Source organism: Rutidosis leptorrhynchoides, chromosome 6 (genome assembly GCF_046630445.1).
Source record: "Rutidosis leptorrhynchoides isolate AG116_Rl617_1_P2 chromosome 6, CSIRO_AGI_Rlap_v1, whole genome shotgun sequence".
Taxonomy (NCBI): domain Eukaryota; kingdom Viridiplantae; phylum Streptophyta; class Magnoliopsida; order Asterales; family Asteraceae; genus Rutidosis; species Rutidosis leptorrhynchoides.
Window position 1 is genome coordinate 30,575,123 of NC_092338.1, and position 23,452 is coordinate 30,598,574.

At 30.9% G+C, this 23,452-nt stretch overlaps 1 protein-coding gene across 1 annotated transcript in view; it reads left to right on the forward strand.

Moving 5' to 3' along the window:
• Positions 1–1,063: 1,063 nt before the first annotated feature.
• LOC139853524 (replication factor A protein 1-like) overlaps positions 1,064–23,452 on the forward strand; it is a 42,410-nt gene continuing 20,021 nt past the window's right edge. Inside the window, exons 1-3 of the mRNA XM_071842915.1 lie at positions 1,064–1,069; positions 1,446–1,719; positions 1,813–1,900. Of these exons, the coding sequence (XP_071699016.1) occupies positions 1,064–1,069; positions 1,446–1,719; positions 1,813–1,900 (368 nt within the window). The remainder of the gene's footprint in view (positions 1,070–1,445; positions 1,720–1,812; positions 1,901–23,452) is intronic.

The window sequence follows — 23,452 nt, forward strand, 5'->3', positions numbered from 1 at the left end:
GAGAATCAAACGTGTTAAATTAAATGCCGCCATTCATTTGTTATTTTATGCCGACAGTTTTTCACAGACCAGTATTTCGTACTTTATTGTTAATAATTGACTGGTAAAAGTATAAATAAAAAGAATTCCACTTTTATAATTGAATACATATATTTATTTTGGTCTTAATCTTTATAAAACTAGTTGTAAAAAGGTCCATTTATTTATTAAAATTACTATATACGTTCGATGTAGAGTGTACGTACTAGTCTGCTGATCATTCCGTGCTACCGTAAAATTCAATCGAATGAATTCTTATATTTTAAAAAGTCATATTTATTAAATACTTCAGGGGTATTCTATGTAACTTATAATTAATAATTTCTATCATGTCGCTTTCATGTGAATAGTAAATTAATTAATTTCGTTTCATTTACTATTTATATGAATAGTAAATGAATTAATTTTGATTCAACTATTTAAGTTACATTGTTGTACGTTGTGCTTTACAGCTTGTACATCTTTGAATTAATTGCGTTTTTTCTTATAAATTAAGAAAAATTACATCATAAAAATAAAACGATTAAATACGTATAATTTTTAATTTAAAAATTTCATCATTCAATAGTAAATTTTTATCATTTCGTATATAAATATTATTCGCATATTTCCTCCGTATATATAATTATCACAAGTTATGACGTTCGTGAATCGTTAGACAAACAGGATGGTCAACCGTTATGTAAAACTCATTTACAAAAGTTTTAAAACTTGTCAAAATTCATTGCTTATCATGACAAAAATATTAAATCATATAGAAAATTGGTTTAAATAGGGTCATCACAGAATTCTATATATATATATGTGTGTGTTTATGTATGTGTATATAAATGTAACCTTCTGTTTTAATATGTAATGTATGTCATGTTTGCTGTTTTCAAACAACAAACCATGTTTAAATTGTGTCAATTCTAGATTTTGAATTTATAATATATAATCCTTTTATGAGTGGTGATGTAACACATGATTGCTGTCTTATTGATTAGGGATTTAATAACAATATGGTAGTCATACTTAGCTTTCCATGGATGTATGTAAAGATGCCTTACATTCTATGCTTATATATACATAAGGGTTCGGGTGTTTGAGTATATCTTTGTATTCATGAAGGTTCAGCCTGATTAATGTTTTTTCATTGCGAGTTTGTGAATTCATTAAAGATTTCTTTGAGGCTGAATTTTCCTTAAATGGATACTAAGTGTATGATGAAAGGCTTGAATGAAAACTGAATTCTGTCAAGAGTGTGTTTCATAACATTTACTTCTTTAATTGTTGTAGATTGTGTTAAAATCACAACACCCTATGTATTTTCTTCAAAAACTCATGGTTCAACTCATGAAGTGGAATGTGTCACGTATATATACACAATCCATGTACAATGATAACATGTTTCCCCTCCTTTTCAGGGTAATGTGATTCAGTTGACTGCCAAGAACACGGTAGCTCACTGTTTTATCTCAAGGTTAAAGGAAGGAACAGTTTACTTGCTCAACAAATTCGAGGTTATCCCCAATAAGGACGACTACCTCCTCCTCAGGGATAACAAGGTCCTAATTCAGTTGCAAGGTTCCACCTTCCTCAGGGGAATATCAAGTGCTGAGCATGAAGGGTTTGTCCGTCATCCATTTGCATGCATACCTTTTGAAGAGTTGCAGCCAAATGGTGGCCAATTCTTAATAGGTACTGCTGTTTCCAACTACAACTGTAGATTCTTTTCAGCCTATTTATATTGATTTTGTGCACCGTCTAACGCATTTCATATATATGTTTTAGATGTTATGGGGTGTGTTCTGAATGTCAGCTCAGTAACTCCCCAAAAAAGCGGGTCCACAACCCTTGAATTCGAGCTGGCCAATGAGAGGTTGGTTGTTGGGTTTAATTATTAATACACTCATGTAATGCTTTGGCTCACTGTTGTAGTGACCCGAACTTTTTCATGATTATATATTAAATGAAAACTATATTTGCATGATTAAATGTTTCCAACATGTTAAGCAATCAAACTTGTTAAGACTTGATTATTTGAAATGAGTTTCATGTAGACAATTGACCACCCAAGTTGACCGGTGATTCACGAACGTTAAAAACTTGTAAAAACTACATGATGATATATATATATATATATATATATATATATATATATATATATGGATATATATATGGTTAACATGAGATTATGATAAGTAAGTATCTTACTAAGTATATTAACAATGAGTGATATACATAAAAATGAGATTATTGAATTAAGAAACTCGAAACGATATATATAACGATTATTGTTATAACAACGTCTTACTAAATACATATGAATCATATTAAGATATTAATACACTATGTTTAACATGATAAAATGATAATTAAGTTGTAGTGACCCGAACTTTTCCATGTTTATATATATTAAATGAATTTGATATTTACATGATTAAGTGTTTCCAACATGTTAAGCAATCAAACTTGTTAAGACTTGATTAATTGAAATAGGTTTTATATAGACAATTGACCACCCAAGTTGACCGGTGATTCACGAACGTTAAAACTTGTAAAAACTATATGATGACATATATATGGTTATATATATAGTTAACATGATATTATGATAAGTATGTATCTCATTAGGTATTTTAACAATGAGTTATATACATAAAAATGAGACTATTGAATTAAGAAACTCGAAAACGATATATATAACGATTATTGTTATAACAACATCTTACTAAATACATTTGAATCATATTAAGATATTGTTACACTATGTTTAATCATGATAAATGATAAGTAAACATGTCATTAAGTGTATTAACAATGAACTACATATGTAAAAACAAGACTACTAACTTAATGATTTCGAAACGAGACATATATGTAACGATTATCGTTGTAACAATATTTAACTGTATATATATCATACTAAGATATACTAATATATCATAATATCATGATAATGTAATAATTTAACATCTCTTTAGATATAATAAATAATGGGTTAACAACATTTAACAAGATCGTTAACCTAAAGGTTTCAAAACAACACTTACATGTAACGACTAACGATGACTTAACGACTCAGTTAAAATGTATATACATGTAGTGTTTTAATATGTATTCTTACACTTTTGAAAGACTTTAAAATACTTATCAAAGTACTTCTACTTAACAAAAATGCTTACAATTACATCCTCGTTCATTTTCATCAACAATTCTACTCGTATGCACCCGTATTCGTACTCGTACAATACCCAGCTTCTAAATGTATTTACTATTGGTATATACACTCCAATGATCAGCTCTTAGCAGCCCTTGTGAGTCACCTAACACATGTGGGAACCATCATTTAACATCTAGCAAGAAATATCTAACAAAACAACAAATTAATGGAGCCTATATTTACTCCTACATTCACGTGAATGAGGAGCCACAAACACATTTTCATTTTCAATTTTCATGCATCAAACTACTCTATAATAACCCTAATATTTCCATACCTGAATTGACTAATTTGACTATAGGGTTGTTATCCATACGTAATATATAATTAAATTTGACATTGATCAAATATTTATTTTTAGTTGACACTTTTTGTTCACTAAAGTTTACACTAATTATATAAAATAACTTTAGTTAATATTAATATTAATGCATATTATATTTAAAACTATATGAAACATAATTATTAATTAAATGATAAGTTATTTTAATCATTATATATATATTTTTAGCTTATAAAAAAAGAGATTTTTTTTATAAATTAAATAATGAGCCCATGAATTTTGACTAAATATTTTCAAAAACAAAAACTTATTAAAAATATTTTTAACATGTTTTTATTTTTTGTCAAAATTGGCACCTTTATTTTATTTATATTTTTTCTTTTCACCAACCATTTTTTCCCTATAAATACCCACTTCCATTTCATAAAAACTTGTATCAAATCTTTGGAAAAACTATCTCACAAACTTGAGAAAGTACTTGAGGTATTTTCTATATTTTTTTATCGAATTGCTTTTATTTTTTTGTATATTCTTTAAAAATTCGAATTTAATATATATAAATTATTTTTACATGTTATAATTAGTATTATGATGTATAAAAATAATTTTGATAATTTATGGAATATTATTTATAATTAAATACGAATTATGTAGTATTTAAACATAAAAAAATATAAAATTTGTAATAAAATATTAAACAGTAATTAAAATAATTATAAATTTTTTTTTGAGATTATTATGCTTTTATAAATAAGTGAAAATTATAAAACTTAAATAAATAGGACCATTAGTATTTAAAAAGAATTTACTTTTGCATTATTCTAAACCGAGAGAAATAATAAAGAAAATAAAAAATAAATACAAACGTGTATTAAATATTTTTATAAAATTTTTATATGATTAGTAGCATCACTAAGTACTTTAAAAAAAATATAAAAAATAATTTTAAATTATTTTTCCTATTTATTTAATTATAGGCCGATTACAATGGTTAAATAATTAGAAAAAATTAAATAAATAATATTTTAATATAAAATTTTATTTAATAACTTTTATAATATTTTTACATAATATAGAACCTGTAAAAAATATAAAATTATTTATTTAGGTCAATTTAATATTTATTACCTAATTAAATTTGATTAATATAAACCGAGTATATATATAAAGAAAAGTGGGAAATAAAGACAAAAACTTGATAAAATTATTTTTATAAAATATCCTACTGAATTGTATAATTAACTAAGTTTATAAAAATTATAAATATAATATTTAATGAATTAATATTTGAATTAACGTATATTAGTATGATTTTCGATTAACATAAGTATATTACATATACTAAATTAATATTATTATTATAACTTACGGTTAATAACTAAGTATACTATATAATAAAGTATAATGCTGATAATGTAAGTTAATAACAATACATTATCAATAAACACTTATTTTATAACTATACTAATTTAATAATAATAACTTATAGTATATAATATAAGATAATCAAATTGTTAATACATTAATAAATATAATATAACATATAAAATAACATATAAACCTAAAGTGAAGGTTAATCAAAGATAATATACAATTCATGTGAACTTCATCGCTACTCACGGTCGTACGTGAATGATGTCTAGGTTGCCATTTATGGGTAAGCTTGTGGATCTCGAATGCCATGACTTAGATTCTGGTCAAGAGTCCTGGGCCCCCGGTTACATCTGGTCATTCCTGACTTATTTGATAGCAACGAAGTTTGAGTAAAGTTATACAACGTCTTGCTAAAGATTAACCCGAACTTTCTAAAATTGGAAAATTACTATAAGTGGAAACTTTCCATAAATAGTAACCTTCCGAAAATGGAAATTCTTTAGTGAACCATTACTATCAATATAGTACTATATACTATTGTCTGTTAGGCAATGTCTGATCATACGTTCTATCTCTAGGTTGAGATATCGGTCACGTCCTTCCGTTCAATTCTTTCGTGGAATACTCTTTTGTGCTACTAAGGTGATTTTCATAGCCCCACTTTTACTATTTACTTAACTATTTATAACTTTTTGGGTGAGACACATGCTTGCTTTATAACTGTTTTACGCTTAGACACAAGTACTAAATTGTTAACTATGCTATCATGCTTTGATTCATGCTAAATCCCTACCGTAATATCGTCAATTGCTACGTTTAAATGCAAACTTAATTATTGTGAGTAGGCCTATTGAGAGTAATGTCTCTAACCATTCGACCGTTGGTCTTTGGTTACATAATAATGATTCCACGACACTGACAGTACAAGGTGTCATAGGGTAAACTTGTTTAGTAGCGATATTACAAAATGCAGCAACACTTTTAGATTGATATTTCTATATCAATCAACTTTAAACTAAATCTTGTGGCCTAAAACTTTGGATATTATTTATAAACCTGTGAATTTCACTCAACCTTTTTGGTTGACACTTTAAGCATGTTTTGTCTCAGGTGATGATTGAGCTAGCTGTTTGCAACTTTGTGATGATAGATTTGATGCTTGCATGGAGTCCACTTCGCATATTATATTTTAGTTCATAAACATTTATTTTATGTTTTAATAATAATGTAAACATGTATTACTGCTTCCGCTGTTTTATTAACAAAGGTTTTATTTAAAAAGTCTCATATAGAGTCGTTCTCGTTTATACAACTGTGTTATGATATGATTGGTCACAATTACCCCTGGTCTATTTTGGGGGGTGTGACAGATTGGTATCAGAGCAGTGCTATTGTAGAGAACCAGGATTGCATTTTAAGTGTGCCTTATACAATTAGGTACCTTAGCAATGTAGGACTACAACTTTCCTTGACTATAGTGCCTTTAATTGTTGCCTTTAATTGTTAAATGCTATACTATACTTTAGAAACTTTACTTATCTTAGAATGCCAAGTCAATCTAAGAACTATGTTCACTTTTCTAAGTACTATCCAATTACGCCACCGCGTTTAAATGCGACACTACGATTTCTGAAATTCTTGACATTCCTAAGTCATCTATCAGGGTTTGTGTATTACATATGTATTACATGAAATATTATCCATGAATTTTGAAACTCCTATATTTGTTACTATTCATACTCAAACGTATATAACTCCCTGTTATATCACGTACCTATATGCCTTATGCCTTTATGCATCGGTTTGCGAACTAGAAAATGTTATTGAGTTATCGAGAATCTCAAAGACATTATAATGTCATCACTATTCATATTCATTACTTTTTTTGCTTTCTTGTTGTTTTGATCATTGAATTTTCCTGACGGATGACGTCTACGAAACTATAGAATAGAAAGCGTTTGGATTACTAATTTAAAGGATCCTATAGCTCAAGCCCCTGGACCTGAATAGGACATTAAGAATTGAAAATCTTTAATCAAAAGATTATCAGATTACATACTTATCATCTAGACACGTCATACTACCATTATTAAAGTATAGACACATCATATCTTATTATATCTTATCGTATCTATCCCAATAATCTCTGTCTAACACTTTTCCTAAATTTCTTCCGTAAATTACGGAAATCTTTTTGCTACATATACATATTCAAGGAGATGAATATATCATCCAGTATTCAACACTAATCTCATATCAAACCCTAAATCAAATCACATAATATGGATTTCTCAACCGATTCCTCGAGCTCCAATGGCAGCGTAACTGGAATAAACGAACCAATCAGCCATCATCTATTTTGGATGAATTGGGGATGGGTTCGTAGTAAACTTAATCAATGGAGACAAGAAGAAGGTAATCCCTTCCACCAACCGAATTCACCTCTTGGTGAAGAACCTGAAGCACTTACCGGCGAACCCGTTCAGAACACTATTTTCACCCTCATTTCCAGGATATCCAGTCACGAATATATAATATCTAAAATTCTAGATCTTATTCATCCACTTGTCTGAACCGCCAATCATCCCGGAATAATAGAAGAAGTCAACGAGCTTCGCGCTCGAGTGGTGGCTTTGGAGAATATGGTGCGAAACCTACGAACGCCAACGGCAGCACCAGCAGCATAACCAGTACCATCAGCATCACCACCAACAGCATCAGTATCACCAACAACAACATCTGCATTTCACGCCTCAACATCACACTTAGTACCTTGGATATCAACATCATACGCTCATAGATACCAAGGAATTTAGTAATAATGCGTTAAGATGTATTGACTCATTCTTCCTGAAGAATTATATATGTATACTTTATATATATATGGTTTGAAACAATAATAAATCTTTTCGTACTAAGCTATTACGTGTAAATCTTAACTAGTATGTACTACTTGGTTAATTCATATCACTAATATGCTATAATGTACATCCTTCGTTAATGACTTAATGATCGTTAATCACTGCTTCAGCACAATAAACTCCATTTCAAAATAAATCAAGTGTATTATTCAAATACATGTCTGATTTTACACTTCCATTTTCGATGTACTCGAAACTTTTTAGAAAACATTATTCGTGTCTTGTGAATTTCACAAGAATTCCACGAGCACTAACATCATATACCGAGGTATATCAATAATAATGAACGATGAAGTATTGATTCATAACTCCATTAAAGAAATATTCCGCGACGATTATGTAATCTCTCAAGTTTTGAAGATTATTTATTCTTGTTCCAACCGCAAATCAAATGATTTTAATATTATATTAACTCACTAAATCTATATTATATTTGAAGAATACATATATGAATGTATATCTCCATAAAGATTGTAATTAAAGTTCTTTTGTACAAACTGTTAATTGTGAAAATATTTTAACGGGTAGGTAATACCCGAGAAATATTTATATCTCACATTAATATGTTGCATTGTACATTCTTCAATTCTGATTCAATAATCAGTAACTATACTACTTACATTCACAAGATATATGTATCTGTTCACTAAAGAACAACCATTTTCGTACAAATTCAATTACATATTCTAATTTTGACATATCAGAATCCAAGTAAAGCTTTAGCAGGTGTTATCTTCCTAAAGATTTCTAAATTCATATATATATATATATATTCATTCGTATTCTATGATGAATTATCACATCAAACCACCGAAATTATCGTTCATTTCTTTTGAAATCAACAACGCCTATTCATCAACCATTAGATCCGTTGACGATTACAATCAGCGTTTAATCATCTAAAAATGAAATTTCTTGAAACCATCTCGGATTGATAACCAATGATTCAAATATGGCTGCATTAAATGCAGAGGAAACAGCAAAATTGTAGATGGTCTCAATGGCCAAAAGTTTTATAATAAAGAATGGTACGTTGGAAAAGCTCAAAAGAAAATTTGGAACTAAAAAATGGATTGAGCTAACCATGGAGGAGACCAAGGACAAATACATGGACCAAACCCTATATTCAAAGAATCCAGGTAATTCTGGATCCGATGAATTCTTTAGAGAATATCTTGCTCCAAAGTCATGTTAAAAGCTTGCGGAAAATTTTTCTTCATCAACTTTCGAACTTAGAAATTCCAAAATATCATCATAAATATCCTATATATTTCTGATGATATCATCATAACGATATGAAAGGACCCGTTCATATACATTATAAACGATTCACAATAGTTGATTACATCGCGAGGTATTTGACCTCTATATGATACGTTTTATAAACATTGCATTCGTTTTTAAAAGACAAACTTTCTTTACATCAAAAATTGACGACATGCATACCATTTCATATTACATCCAACTATAATTGACTTAATATTAATCTTGATGAACTCAACGACTCGAATGCAACGTCTTTCAAAGTATGTCTTGAATGACTCCAAGTAATATCCTTAAAATGAGCTAATGCACAGCGGAAGATTTCTTTAATACCTGAGAATAAACATGCTTTAAAGTGTCAACCAAAAGGTTGGTGAGTTCATTAGTTTATCATAATCCATCATTTCCGTAATAGTAATAGACCACAAGATTTCAGTTTCTATAAATATCCGTACACTCGCAAGTGTAAAAAAGTATTCTATAAGTTGTAGGCACCCGGTAACAAGCCTTAACGTTCATGTTTTACCCTCTGAAGTACACCAGATCAGGTGTGTTTAAAATAACCTCGAAGTACTAAAGCATCCCATAGTCAGGATGAGGTTTGTCAGACCCAATAGATCTATCTTTAGGATTCGCGCCTACCGTACATAGACAAGTAGTTTAATGTTACCAAGCTAAGGGTATATTTCTGGTTTAAACCCACATAGAATTAGTTTTAGTACTTGTGCCTATTTCGTAAAACATTTATAAATCAGCGCATGTATTCTCAGTCCAAAAATATATATAAAAAGGGAGCAAATGAAACTCACAATACTGTATTTCGTAGCAATTATGTATATGACGGCACTGAACAAGTGCAGGTTTTATCGTGGATTCATGAACCTATATTAAGTATATATATTTAAATGTTGGTCAATATCTGTCTAACAATTTAGGTCAAGTCATAGTGTATCACAATCCTAATGCTCGAGACCGACATACAAAAGTCAACTTGACCCAAAATGACTTTCAAAATCTATACATGTTTATTATATAACTTATATATAGTAGTTTTATATATTTAAATATATTTATCAGATCTTATTATACTAAATAATACAAGTCATTTATTAATAAATAAAAATTTATATTAAAATTCATATATGATAAAAATATACTTTTATATATCTCAAGTAATAAAATTTATAAAATTCACTTAATATCATAAAAATATAGTGGTATGTATTATTAATGTAATTACATTACGTGTGGTAAAAATATCTTTGTACGCATATTTATTTGATAAAATAATATTGATAATAATAATAATGATAAAAATAATAAAATGATAGTTTCAATAAAAATATTAATTTTTAGTAATAAAGATAATTTTAGTAATAACATCAACTGATAACAGTTATAATAATCGTTTTAATAATAATATTAAAATTAATGATAATTCAGTTGACCATATCTTTTAATCCGTTCATCGAAACCACACGATTTCTAAATGAAAAGTTATTAATTTTTTTCTTCAGCTTTTCAACGACATGCATATCATATAACTTATCTCAGTAGCATATGTATCAAATTCGTGATTTATCATAAACTATTTAACGACGAAACTAAGCATACAAACATGCATAATCATATATACTCGAGCACTAGTCAGGGATACACTATTAATATATAAAAGATAAGATATGAATGCTCACGTATCAATATTGTGATTCAATATTGCAAGAAAGTACGTAGACGCAACGAAAATGATAAACGTTAGGTTGACCTCACGAGCAATACCCTCGATTAATACCCATAACCTTCATAGCTATAACCCATAATTTCCTTAGCTATATCCAATTTGAAAACTTATTTTGAAATCGTCTGAATATAACTCCATCGTAGTATTTTATGTATACTAATAATATCTTGAAATAGTACTAAGTAAATATATATATATGTAATTCGATTGAGCGAGTTTAGAGAAATATATTTTCAAGTTTCTATGAAATAATGAAACCTATTGAATTCTATTTATAATAGATTTTTGAATTATTAAAGTGAATTATTAAAGTATGAATTATTAAAGTGAATTATTAAAGTATGAATTATTAAAGTGAATTATTAAAGTATGAATTATTAAAGTGAATTATTAAAGTATGAATTATTAAAGTGAATTATTAAAGTATGAATTATTAAAGTGAATTATTAAAGTATGAATTATTAAAGTTAAAGTAAAGTAAAAGTAAAGTAAAGGTAAAGTTAAAGTATAGTAAAAGTATAAAACTATGTACGTATATTACGCGTATAAAAATATATAATATTAATTTAAATCGTTATATATATATTTAATAAAATAAAATATAAATATCGTTATCTTTATCATACTGGTTAAGTAATGAGTTGTCAAAAAGAATAGATTTCTTAAATCACAGTGGACCTCATAACATAGGCCCGTAATCATATCATAATGTATCTGATAATTCAATCATTTGATGATAATTCAATCATTTGATATTATCTCTTAATTCTGTCGATAAATATATCGAAACAAATATGTTCATGTAAAGTATCATATATCTAATACTTTGTTAATGTTTTCAGTTAATATTATATATTATATATACATATCTATATACACATAATTGTTCGTGAATCGTCGAACACGGTCAAATGGTAATTGATTACATGAATGTAGTTCCAAACTTTTTAAGATTCAACATTACAAATTCTGCTTATCGTGTTGGAAACATATAAAGGTTAAGTTTAAATTTGGTCGGAAATTTCCGGGTCGTCACAGTACCTACCCGTTAAAGAAATTTCGTCCAGAAATTTGATCGAGGTCGTCATGGCTAACTATAAAAATGTTTTCATGATGAATATGAGTTGATAAATAGAGTTTTATCATCATTGCGTAATATAGATAAAATAATTTGATTATGCGAAGAGTATAAGTGAAGCTATCGCAAGAGAGTGAAATGAGTAAACGTATATTCGTTTTAACCGATGACGTAGTTATGATTGATTTTCGGAATTCATGGGATTTAAAGAAAATCTTTGCAATAAGATTTGGTTCTTCGGCGATTAAGGAAATCAGGATCTTCTTTGATTAAATGCGATAATCTGTCTCGATTTCTCTGTCTGATATTTTACTATAATTCCACCCCCTTCGTTTCTTTATTTCCACATCTCACACCTTCTAGTCTTTCTCCCCAATTCATACTTTAAAGCATTCGTTAATATGCTTCATCCAATATTGATTCTTGATATACTCTTAACTTTCATATATGTCATTCTTCTTTTTCATCTACCACCGGAGGAAGTTATTTTCTTCTACCATTACCTTGGGGTTATGGTGTTTTTCATTCTCCCGTGTCTTTATATTGATATACGCATTGATATACACGGTTTGTAATTTCGGGGTTGTTATCGGGCTTTATATTCTCCATTATATTTCGGAGCTTCATGCTTTCGTTTTCTCTTTCCGACCTTAAGTCAAGCGGATAATGGTCCAGAATTCGTAGATATGAATTTTTAGATGAACATAGTTAATGTTCCAAGAAGAAAATCGTAATGGCACGATCTTGATTTGGCAAATTACCAGAATATCCGAAAATATAGAGCTATCAAGATGATATGTTCTTAATATGTTTGGAAATTGGGTAGAATGTAAGAGTCGTGTAAACAGTACATGATGACGGTATGTTCTGTGAATCATCACGTTCCATTAGAAACTCAGCATGACTTACTGTAATATAATCACGTTGATCAAGTGTCATTATATTATACTAACTCATGCTTCAGTTCCCAACACTACTTCAAAAACATTCCTATTTTAAATTCAATTTTTTTTTTTTTAGAATTTAGAAACTAACACAGTTTCTTTTTATGTTGTAACGCAGATATTGCGAAGAGATAAAAGATTTCAGATAAGAATAGTTGTGAAAATATCTTCAGGAATATCGAAGATATTATAATAAAAGATACGATAATATGGATGATGAAGAAGATTTGTCTGTGAAGGTTTAGAATAAGAAGTAAGTTGTTTGCTAACGATTTCAGTAGACACTGAATCATTTGGATCCTTTGAAGGCAGGTTTAGTCTTTGTGATTTGTCCACAGCCTCCTTCATGGTCTGCTCAATCCGTTTTCCAGTTTCAAACCTTCTCTTTTTCTCAGCTTTACCACCATACTATTCTTTATCATCAAACTTTTGACTGTTAAAGTCGTTTACAGTTTTTGCTGCTTCATCAGCATTTTTCCAATTTCGAAGAACTAGTTCATGGTTTGGGATGTTTTTCAGAAAATTCACATTCGAAGTATGTAAGTCTAGGAGATAGACGTTATATGTATAACTTTTGACGTAAAATTGTCGCGAAATTCAAAATACTGATTGCTAATTCCCAGTAGTTGGTGTGACAATTATTGTTACAGGATGTAGGTGAGTACATGATGGGGTTTTAATGAATAAGTATAGTGGCTTTTCGGAGAGGCTTAAGTCGAAGGTTAATGAAGTTGTTGATAAGTTTACTGCTAATGTGGCGAGATATGAAAGGTTCTCCGGTAACAATGATGAAGGGGTAATTGTTATAATAAGGTTTATTCGTATAAACAAATGAAGGTGATTTGCTGGAGCTGTGACAAAACTGTCTATTTTGGAAAGAGATTGAAAAATTATATTTGGTAATAAATATCAAAGGATCTGACATGGATACGTGTTAAACTATAACTTTGGTTTCGAGAGCTTTTCGGATGCATGACAGTGGGTAATATGTGGTTGGATCATCATCTCGCATGTCTTTAGGAATTTCGAAGTGTTTGAACACATATTGTAATTGTTAATATACATATGATGTTCTAAGATTTTGAATGATACAAATATTTTTGTGAGTTCCATGAATAGAAATGAGGTTCTAGGACAGTTTTGAAGTCAAAGTATAGTTTTGAAAGATGTAGGAATCTAAGAGTGACGATTTTGGTTATATCTTGAATCGAATTCTGAGATTTCAAAATCAGAATATGTAATTAGATTTTGAATGAGTATGGTTGTTTTGATTTTTATAAAAGAATGTATATTGTTGTGAAAGTAGGGAGTATAATGGATGATTTGCTGAATCAGATTCGAAGAATGTAACATATTAATTGTGAATTTATATATCTCTCGAGTATTACCTACCCGTTAAAAAAAATTCACAATTAATATTTTGTACAAAAGAATTTTATTACAGTCTTTATGGAAATATATATGTGTATATTTCTTCAGATGTAATATTGATTTAATGAGTTAATATTAAATTAAACTCATTTGATTTATGGTTAAGGCGAGGATAGATAATTTCTAAACTTTAGAAATTACATAATCGCCGTAGAATGTTTCCCCAATGAAGTTATGAATCAATACTTCATCGTTATGGTATTACTTGGTATCTACATGGCGTATGACATCGATGCTCGTGGAACAGATTGTGAAGTTGAGGTTTGCAATGCGGTTGTTGTTGGTGGTGGTAATGGTACTGTTGATGTTGTTGATGGTGGTACTGGTTATGCTGTTGGTGCTGCTGCTGGTGTTTGTAACCTTTGCACCATATTCTCCAAAGCCACTACCCGAGCGCGAAGCTCGTTGACTTCTTCTATTACACCGGGGTAATTGTCGGTTCGGACGAGCAGATAAATAAGATCTAGAATTTGGTGTAGTATACAATCATGACGAGATACTCTGGAAATGAGAGAGAAAATGGTGTTTCGGACAGGTTCGCCGATAAGTGCTTCAGGTTCATTGCCAAGAGGGCAATGTGGTGGATGAAATGGATCGCCTTCTTCTTGTCTCCAATGGTTAAGTAGATTATGAACCCATCCCCAATTCATCTAGAATAGATGATGGCTAATTGGTTGATTCATTCCGGTCACGCTGCTTTCGGAGCTCATGTGGAAATCCATATCGGCATAGCTGTCGGAATTCGAGGAACTCGAACTGGTTGAGGGATCCATCTTATATGATCAGGGAAAGAATTTTTTGGTATGAAATAGATTGTAGAATTTAGATTTGGTATTCTTTAATACATAATTTACATATGTATATATAATACCAAAATCCCATAAATTAAGGAGGAATCTTTGAAAGATGTCAGTCAAAGTTCACAGTAACAGATATGCTAAGATAAGAATTTGTCTATACACTATTATGCAATAAATGTAGGAAAACGCGTCTAGACTTAAGAATGATAAGCAGGTAATTTCCTAAGGATGGTAAGTAGATGATTTCAGACTAAAAATGATAAGCAAAAATTTTGACATGCAGACACGGTCGAAGTCCAGACTCACTAATGCATATTAACAACTATCAGTTAGACACACTAATGCAAGACCTGGTTCGCTAAGACCACCGCTCTGATACCAACTGAAAGGACCCGTTCATATACATTATAAACGATTCACAATAGTTGATTACATCGCGAGGTATTTGACCTCTATATGATACGTTTTATAAACATTGCATTCGTTTTTAAAAGACAAACTTTCTTTACATTAAAAATTGACGACATGCATACCATTTCATATTACATCCAACTATAATTGACTTAATATTAATCTTGATGAACTCAACGACTCGAATGCAACGTCTTTCAAAGTATGTCTTGAATGACTCCAAGTAATATCCTTAAAATGAGCTAATGCACAGCGGAAGATTTCTTTAATACCTGAGAATAAACATGCTTTAAAGTGTCAACCAAAAGGTTGGTGAGTTCATTAGTTTATCATAATCCATCATTTTTGTAATAGTAATAGACCACAAGATTTCAGTTTCTATAAATATCCGTACACTCGCAAGTGTATAAAAGTATTCTATAAGTTGTAGGCACCCGGCAACAAGCCTTAACGTTCATGTTTTACCCTCTGAAGTACACCAGATCAGGTGTGTTTAAAATAACCTCAAAGTACTAAAGCATCCCATAGTCAGGATGGGGTTTGTCAGACCCAATAGATCTATCTTTAGGATTCGCGCCTACCGTACATAGACAAGTAGTTTAATGTTACCAAGCTAAGGGTATATTTCTGGTTTAAACCCACATAGAATTAGTTTTAGTACTTGTGCCTATTTCGTAAAACATTTATAAATCAGCGCATGTATTCTCAGCCCAAAAATATATATAAAAAGGGAGCAAATGAAACTCACAATACTGTATTTCGTAGCAATTATGTATATGACAGCACTGAACAAGTGCAGGGTTTGTCTCGGATTCACGAACCTATATTAAGTATATATATTTAAATGTTGGTCAATATCTGTCTAACAATTTAGGTCAAGTCATAATGTATCACAATCCTAATGCTCGAGACCGACATACAAAAGTCAACTTGACCCAAAATGACTTTCAAAATCTATACATGTTTATTATATAACTTATATATAGTAGTTTTATATATTTAAATATATTTATCAGATCTTATTATACTAAATAATACAAGTCATTTATTAATAAATAAAAATTTATATTAAAATTCATATATGATAAAAATATACTTTTATATATCTCAAGTAATAAAATTTATAAAATTCACTTAATATCATAAAAATATAGTGGTATGTATTATTAATGTAATTACATTACGTGTGGTAAAAATATCTTTGTACGCATATTTATTTGATAAAATAATATTGATAATAATAATAATGATAAAAATAATAAAATGATAGTTTCAATAAAAATATTAATTTTTAGTAATAAAGATAATTTTAGTAATAACATCAACTGATAACAGTTATAATAATCGTTTTAATAATAATATTAAAATTAATGATAATTCAGTTGACCATATCTTTTAATCCGTTCATCGAAACCACACGATTTCTAAATGAAAAGTTATTAATTTTTTTCTTCAGCTTTTCAATGACATGCATATCATATAACTTATCTCAGTAGCATATGTATCAAATTCGTGATTTATCATAAACTATTTAACGACGAAACTAAGCATACAAACATGCATAATCATATATACTCGAGCACTAGTCAGGGATACACTATTAATATATAAAAGATAAGATATGAATGCTCATGTATCAATATTGTGATTCAATATTGCAGGAAAGTACGTAGACGCAACGAAAATGATAAACGTTAGGTTGACCTCACGAGCAATACCCTCGATTAATACCCATAACCTTCATAGCTATAACCCATAATTTCCTTAGCTATATCCAATTTGAAAACTTATTTTGAAATCGTCTGAATATAACTTCGTCGTAGTATTTTATGTATACTAATAATATCTTGAAATAGTACTTAGTAAATATATATATATATATATGTAATTCGATTGAGCGAGTTTAGAGAAATATATTTTCAAGTTTCTATGAAATAATGAAACCTATTGAATTCTATTTATAATAGATTTTTGAATTATTAAAGTGAATTATTAAAGTATGAATTATTAAAGTGAATTATTAAAGTATGAATTATTAAAGTGAATTATTAAAGTATGAATTATTAAAGTGAATTATTAAAGTATGAATTATTAAAGTGAATTATTAAAGTATGAATTATTAAAGTTAAAGTAAAGTAAAAGTAAAGTAAAGGTAAAGTTAAAGTATAGTAAAAGTATAAAACTATGTACGTATATTACGCGTATAAAAATATATAATATTAATTTAAATCGTTATATATATTTAATAAAATAAAATATAAATATCGTTATCTTTATCATACTGGTTAAGTAATGAGTTGTCAAAAAGAATAGATTTCTTAAATCACAGTGGACCTCATAACATAGGCCCGTAATCATATCATAATGTATCTGATAATTCAAATATTTGATGATAATTCAATCATTTGATATTATCTCTTAATTTTGTCGATAAATATATCGAAACAAATATGTTCATGTAAAGTATCATATATCTAATACTTTGTTAATGTTTTCAGTTAATATTATATGTTATATATACATATCTATATACACATAATTGTTCGTGAATCGTCGAACACGGTCAAATGGTAATTGATTACATGAATGTAGTTCCAAACTTTTTAAGATTCAACATTACAAATTCTGCTTATCGTGTTGGAAACATATAAAGGTTAAGTTTAAATTTGGTCGGAAATTTCCGGGTCGTCAGACTATATATTATTAACATGTAAATATTATGTGATATATTAACCTCTTAATGTGTTTGATATTGTGTGATAGATGTCTACCACTAGTACAAATCCCATAGACTCACCTAATAATAATGAAGAGTCGAATATAATTTGGGAAGATTCACAAATTAACGAAGAAGAACCAGAAGAGGAGGAACCGGAAGAGGAAGAACCGGAAGAGGAGGAAGAACCGGAAGAAGAAGAGGTTCCGGAGGAAGAAATATTGATACCTACAGTAAATCGTTTAAATAAAAGAAAATCCTCAACCAACAGAACAAAGTTAAAAATGGTCAATGGTGTTTCCGCCGAGGAAGTAAAATATTGGGAAGATTACCAATTTTCCGATGAATCGGATCCCGATGAGGATTCCGATGATGTTATAGAAATTACCTCCACCCAATTTAATATAGCAAAAGAAAATAATAAGGGAAAAGGTGTAAAAATAGAGAAACCTGATTCCAACCCCGATGAACTTTATATGTATCGGCAACATCCGTATCTCCCAAATTGTAACAATAACCCGGGAACCTCTAAACCACCAGGTTTTTCTAAACCATTGTGGAAAACAACGGCTCGTATTAGAGGAGCACCATATATCCCTAGAAAATTACGAAAACGAACCAAGTCCGAAGAAGAAGACACCAGTGATTTAGATTAGAGGGTTGTAATCATGTTGTGTATTATATGTATTGTAGTATGCTTGTACTTTTATGTTCTATGTAAAAATTGCTTGTATTGTTTGTTAATTATCTTTTACGAATCTAATCCTTGTCTATTTTACAGTATAAAAACACAAAATGGACGTTAAGGATGGACAACCAAAAATTTTAGAAGACCTACCAGGAGATATGATTGATGAAATCTTGTCTAGAGTCGGGCAGAATTCATCAGCACAATTAGTTACGACAAAATTAGTTTATCAAACGTTTGAAAGACATTTCAGGCATGCCTTAGTATATAAAAGGCTTTCCTTTGAAAGATGGGGTATATCACATTGGGGAGACTTTAAGTTACGCCAAGTTTTCTTTAAGGCATTTAGTGCGGGAAACCCAGATGCAATTTTACGCTACGGGTTACGAACCTATTTTGACTCAACATATCCCAACATAGGACTCCGTTCTTTAGAAAGAGCTTTTAACATGCAACATAAAGAAGCATGTTATGCTTACGGGTTAATAATGTTCGCTTCTCATCAAATTGAGAAAAAGAACATTGGGTTACAATTTTTAAATAAAACATTCTGACAAGTGACAGACTCAGTAGTTGGGGTAAGAAACAAGGTTTTTAGATTGCTACGAGGTTGTTGGGCATTACGAAACCCTCGTCCTTTTGACGACATTACAACATGCTGCCTAGCCAATGGTCATAACGGTTACTTTCCACAAGACCAAGGATGGGAAGTCGTTTTAGTAAAACCAGAATGCATGACTTGTTTCTGGACTTATGAATTACGTGTCTTTATTGCCTTTGCTGAATAACTTGCGTATTAACTAGAATTGCCTTTATAGCTGCCGAGTAGCAAAGTTATTATGTGCTATATTTCATCCTATATGTATAATAGCGGTATTGTAAGTTTGTAAAATATTGTATAAAAATTTGAACGTGAAATATTATTATAAACAGTTTTTTCATATAGAATTGTAGTAGTTGAATTGTATATTAGCTACTAAGTATGAACTTAACGGGTAGGTACTACCCGAATTAAAATTATAAAACGCTAATATGAAGAAAAAGCTTTTATAAATGAGTTCACACTATGCTATGAAATACTATTGACTACTCTTAAAATTCTATATGATTAACTTAATTCTTTTGGGCTATTTTTGAAGGAAATGGCAGCGACGACTCGTTAGAATTTGAACATGAGCGAGGAAGACTTCTGTGTTTTCCTTGCAGCAAACATAGCTGCAGTACAGGTTGCGATGCAAAATAACAATAACTCTAGATCTAGCAGTGGAACTAATTCCACAAGAAATCGTGTAGGATGCTCCTACAAAGAATTCACTGCCTGCAAACCTTTGGAATTTGATGGAACCGAAGGACCAATTGGATTGAAACGGTGGGCCGAGAAACACGAATCAGTGTTTGCCATAAGTAAGTGTACTGAAGAGGACAAAGTTAAGTACGCTACGCATACCTTCACAGGGACTGTGTTAACGTGGTGGAACACCTATCTTGAACAGGTAGGACAAAATGTTGCTTACGCACTACCGTGGTCGGCATTCAAGCAATTGATGAACGAGCAGTACCATCCTAGAAACGAAGTCAATAAGCTCAAGGTAGAAATTAGAGAGTTACGAACACAAGGGTTCGACATTACCACATATGAACGAAGATTCACAGAGTTGTGCCTATTGTGTCCGGGAGCGTTTGAAGATGAAGAAGAGAAGATCGACGCGTTTGTAAAAGGGTTACCAGTAAGGATTCAAGAAGATGTGAGTTTACACGAGCCCGCTTTCATACAAAAGGCAAGTCGAATGGCTCATAAAATCATAAATCAGATTGAGGGAAGAATTAAAGAGCAGGCGGCCGAAGAAACTAACACGAAACAACTCAAGAGAAAGTGGGAAGAAACCAGTGACAAGGGTCACCAATACAACAACAACAACAATCACAACCATAATCACAATATCAATCATAACAACCGCAACAACAATCACAACAATAACCGCAATCCTAACAATAACTACAACAAACGTCCCAACAACAGCAATAACTACAACAACCATTTCAACAACAATAACAATCCCAACAACAACCTCAATAACAACAAACAACAGAAACAACCATGCTTCAGGTGTGCAGAGTACCATCCGAATGCGTTTTGCACAACATTTTGCACCAAGTGTAATAGAGCTGGTCATGGCATGGCAAAATGTGAGGTTTACAGACCAAAGAACAACAAAAATAAAGAAACAAATAATGTCGGAACAAATAATGCCGACGTAGTTTGTTATAAATGTGGAAAACTGGGCCACATTATTAGAAATTGCCCAAACCAAGGGAAAACTAATGGGTAAGGCCGCATAAGAGATTTCAATATTAATGCGACAGAAGCGCAGGAAGACCCAGAGCTTGTTACGGGTACGTTTCTTATTGACAATACATCTGCTTATGTTTTATTTGATTCGGGTGCGGATAGAAGCTATATGAGTAGAGATTTTTGTGCTAAATTAAGTTGTCCACTGACACCTTTGGATAATAAATTTTTATTCGAATTAGCAAATGGTAAATTAATTACAGCAGATAATATATGTCGGAATCGAGAAATTAAGCTAGTTAGTGAAACATTTGAGATTGATTTGATACCAGTAGAGTTAGAAAGTTTTGATGTGATAATTGACATGGACTGGTTGAAAAAGGTGAGAGCAGAGATCGTATGTTACAAAAATGCAATTCGCATTGTACGGGAAAAAGGAAAACCCTTAATGGTGTACGGAGAAAAGAGCAACGCGGAGCTAAATCTTATTAGTAATTTGAAGGCGCAAAAGCTAATAAGAAAAGGTTGCTATGCTGTTTTAGCACATGTCGAGAAAGTACAAATCGAAGAAAAGAACATCAATGATGTTCCCTTCGCAAAAGAATTTTTCGATGTATTTCCGAAAGAATTACCGGGACTAACTCCACACCGATCCGTTGAATTTCAAACGGATCTTGTACCAGGAGCTGCACCAATAGCTCGTGCTCCATACAGACTCGCACCCAGCGAAATGAAGGAACTCCAAAGCCAATTACAAGAACTTTTAGAGCGTGGTTTTATTCGACCAAGCACATCACTGTGGGGAGCTCCTGTTTTGTTTGTCAAGAAGAAGGGTGGTACATTTAGGTTGTGTATCGAATGCCGAGAGTTGAATAAACTTACCAGCAAGAACTGCTACCCGCTACCGAGAATCGATGACTTATTTGATCAACTACAAGGCTCGTCGGTTTATTCGAAGATTGACTTACGTTCTGGGTATCATCAAATGTGGGTGAAGGAGGATGATATTCCAAAGACTGCTTTTAGGACGCGTTACGGTCATTACAAGTTTATGGTTATGCCGTTTGGGTTGACTAACGCACCAGCTGTGTTCATGGACCTCATAAACCGAGTGTGTGGACCATACCTTGAAAAGTTTGTCATTGTTTTCATCGATGACATACTTATTTACTCAAAGAATGACCAAGAGCACGAAGAACATTTGAGAAAAGTGCTAGAGTTGTTAAGGAGAGAAAAACTGCACGCTAAGTTTTCAAAGTGTGCATTTTGGTTGGAAGAAGTTCAATTCCTCGGTCACATAGTGAACAAAGAAGATATTCAGGTGGATCCAGCAAAGATTGAAACCGTTGAAAAGTGGGAAACCTCGAAAACTCCGAAGCATATACGCCAATTTTTAGGACTAGCTGGTTACTACAGAAGGTTCATCCAAGATTTTTCCAAAATAGCAAAACCCTTGACTGTATTAACGCATAAAGGGAGGAAATTTGAATGGAAGGATGAACAAGAGAAAGCATTTCAATTGTTAAAGAAAAAGTTAACTACGGCACCTATATTGTCATTACCTAAAGGGAATGATGATTTTGTGATATATTGTGACGCCTCAAAGCAAGGTCTCGGTTGTGTATTAATGCAACGAACGAAGGTAATTGCTTATGCGTCTAGACAACTGAAGATTCACGAGCATAATTATACGATGCATGATTTGGAATTAGGCGCGGTTGTTTTTGCATTAAAGACTTGGAGGTACTACTTATATGGGGTCAAAAGTATTATATATACTGACCACAAAAGTCTTCAACACATATTTAATCAGAAACAACTGAACATGAGGCAGCGCAGGTGGATTGAATTGTTGAATGATTACGACTTTGAGATTCATTACCACCCGGGGAAGGCAAATGTGGTAGCCGACGCCTTGAGCAGAAAGGACAGAGAACCCATTCGAGTAAAAGCTATGAATATAATGATTCACAATAACCTTACTACTCAAATAAAGGAGGCGCAACAAGGAGTTTTAAAAAAAGGAAATTTAAAGAATGAAATACCCAAAGGATCGGAAAAGCATCTTAATATTCGGGAAGATGGAACTCGGTATAGGGCTGAAAGAATTTGGGTACCAAAATTTGGAGATATGAGAGAAATGGTACTTAGAGAAGCTCATAAAACCAGATACTCAATACATCCTAAAACGGGGAAGATGTACAAGGATCTCAAGAAATATTTTTGGTGGCCGAGTATGAAAGCTGATGTTGCTAAATATGTAGGAGA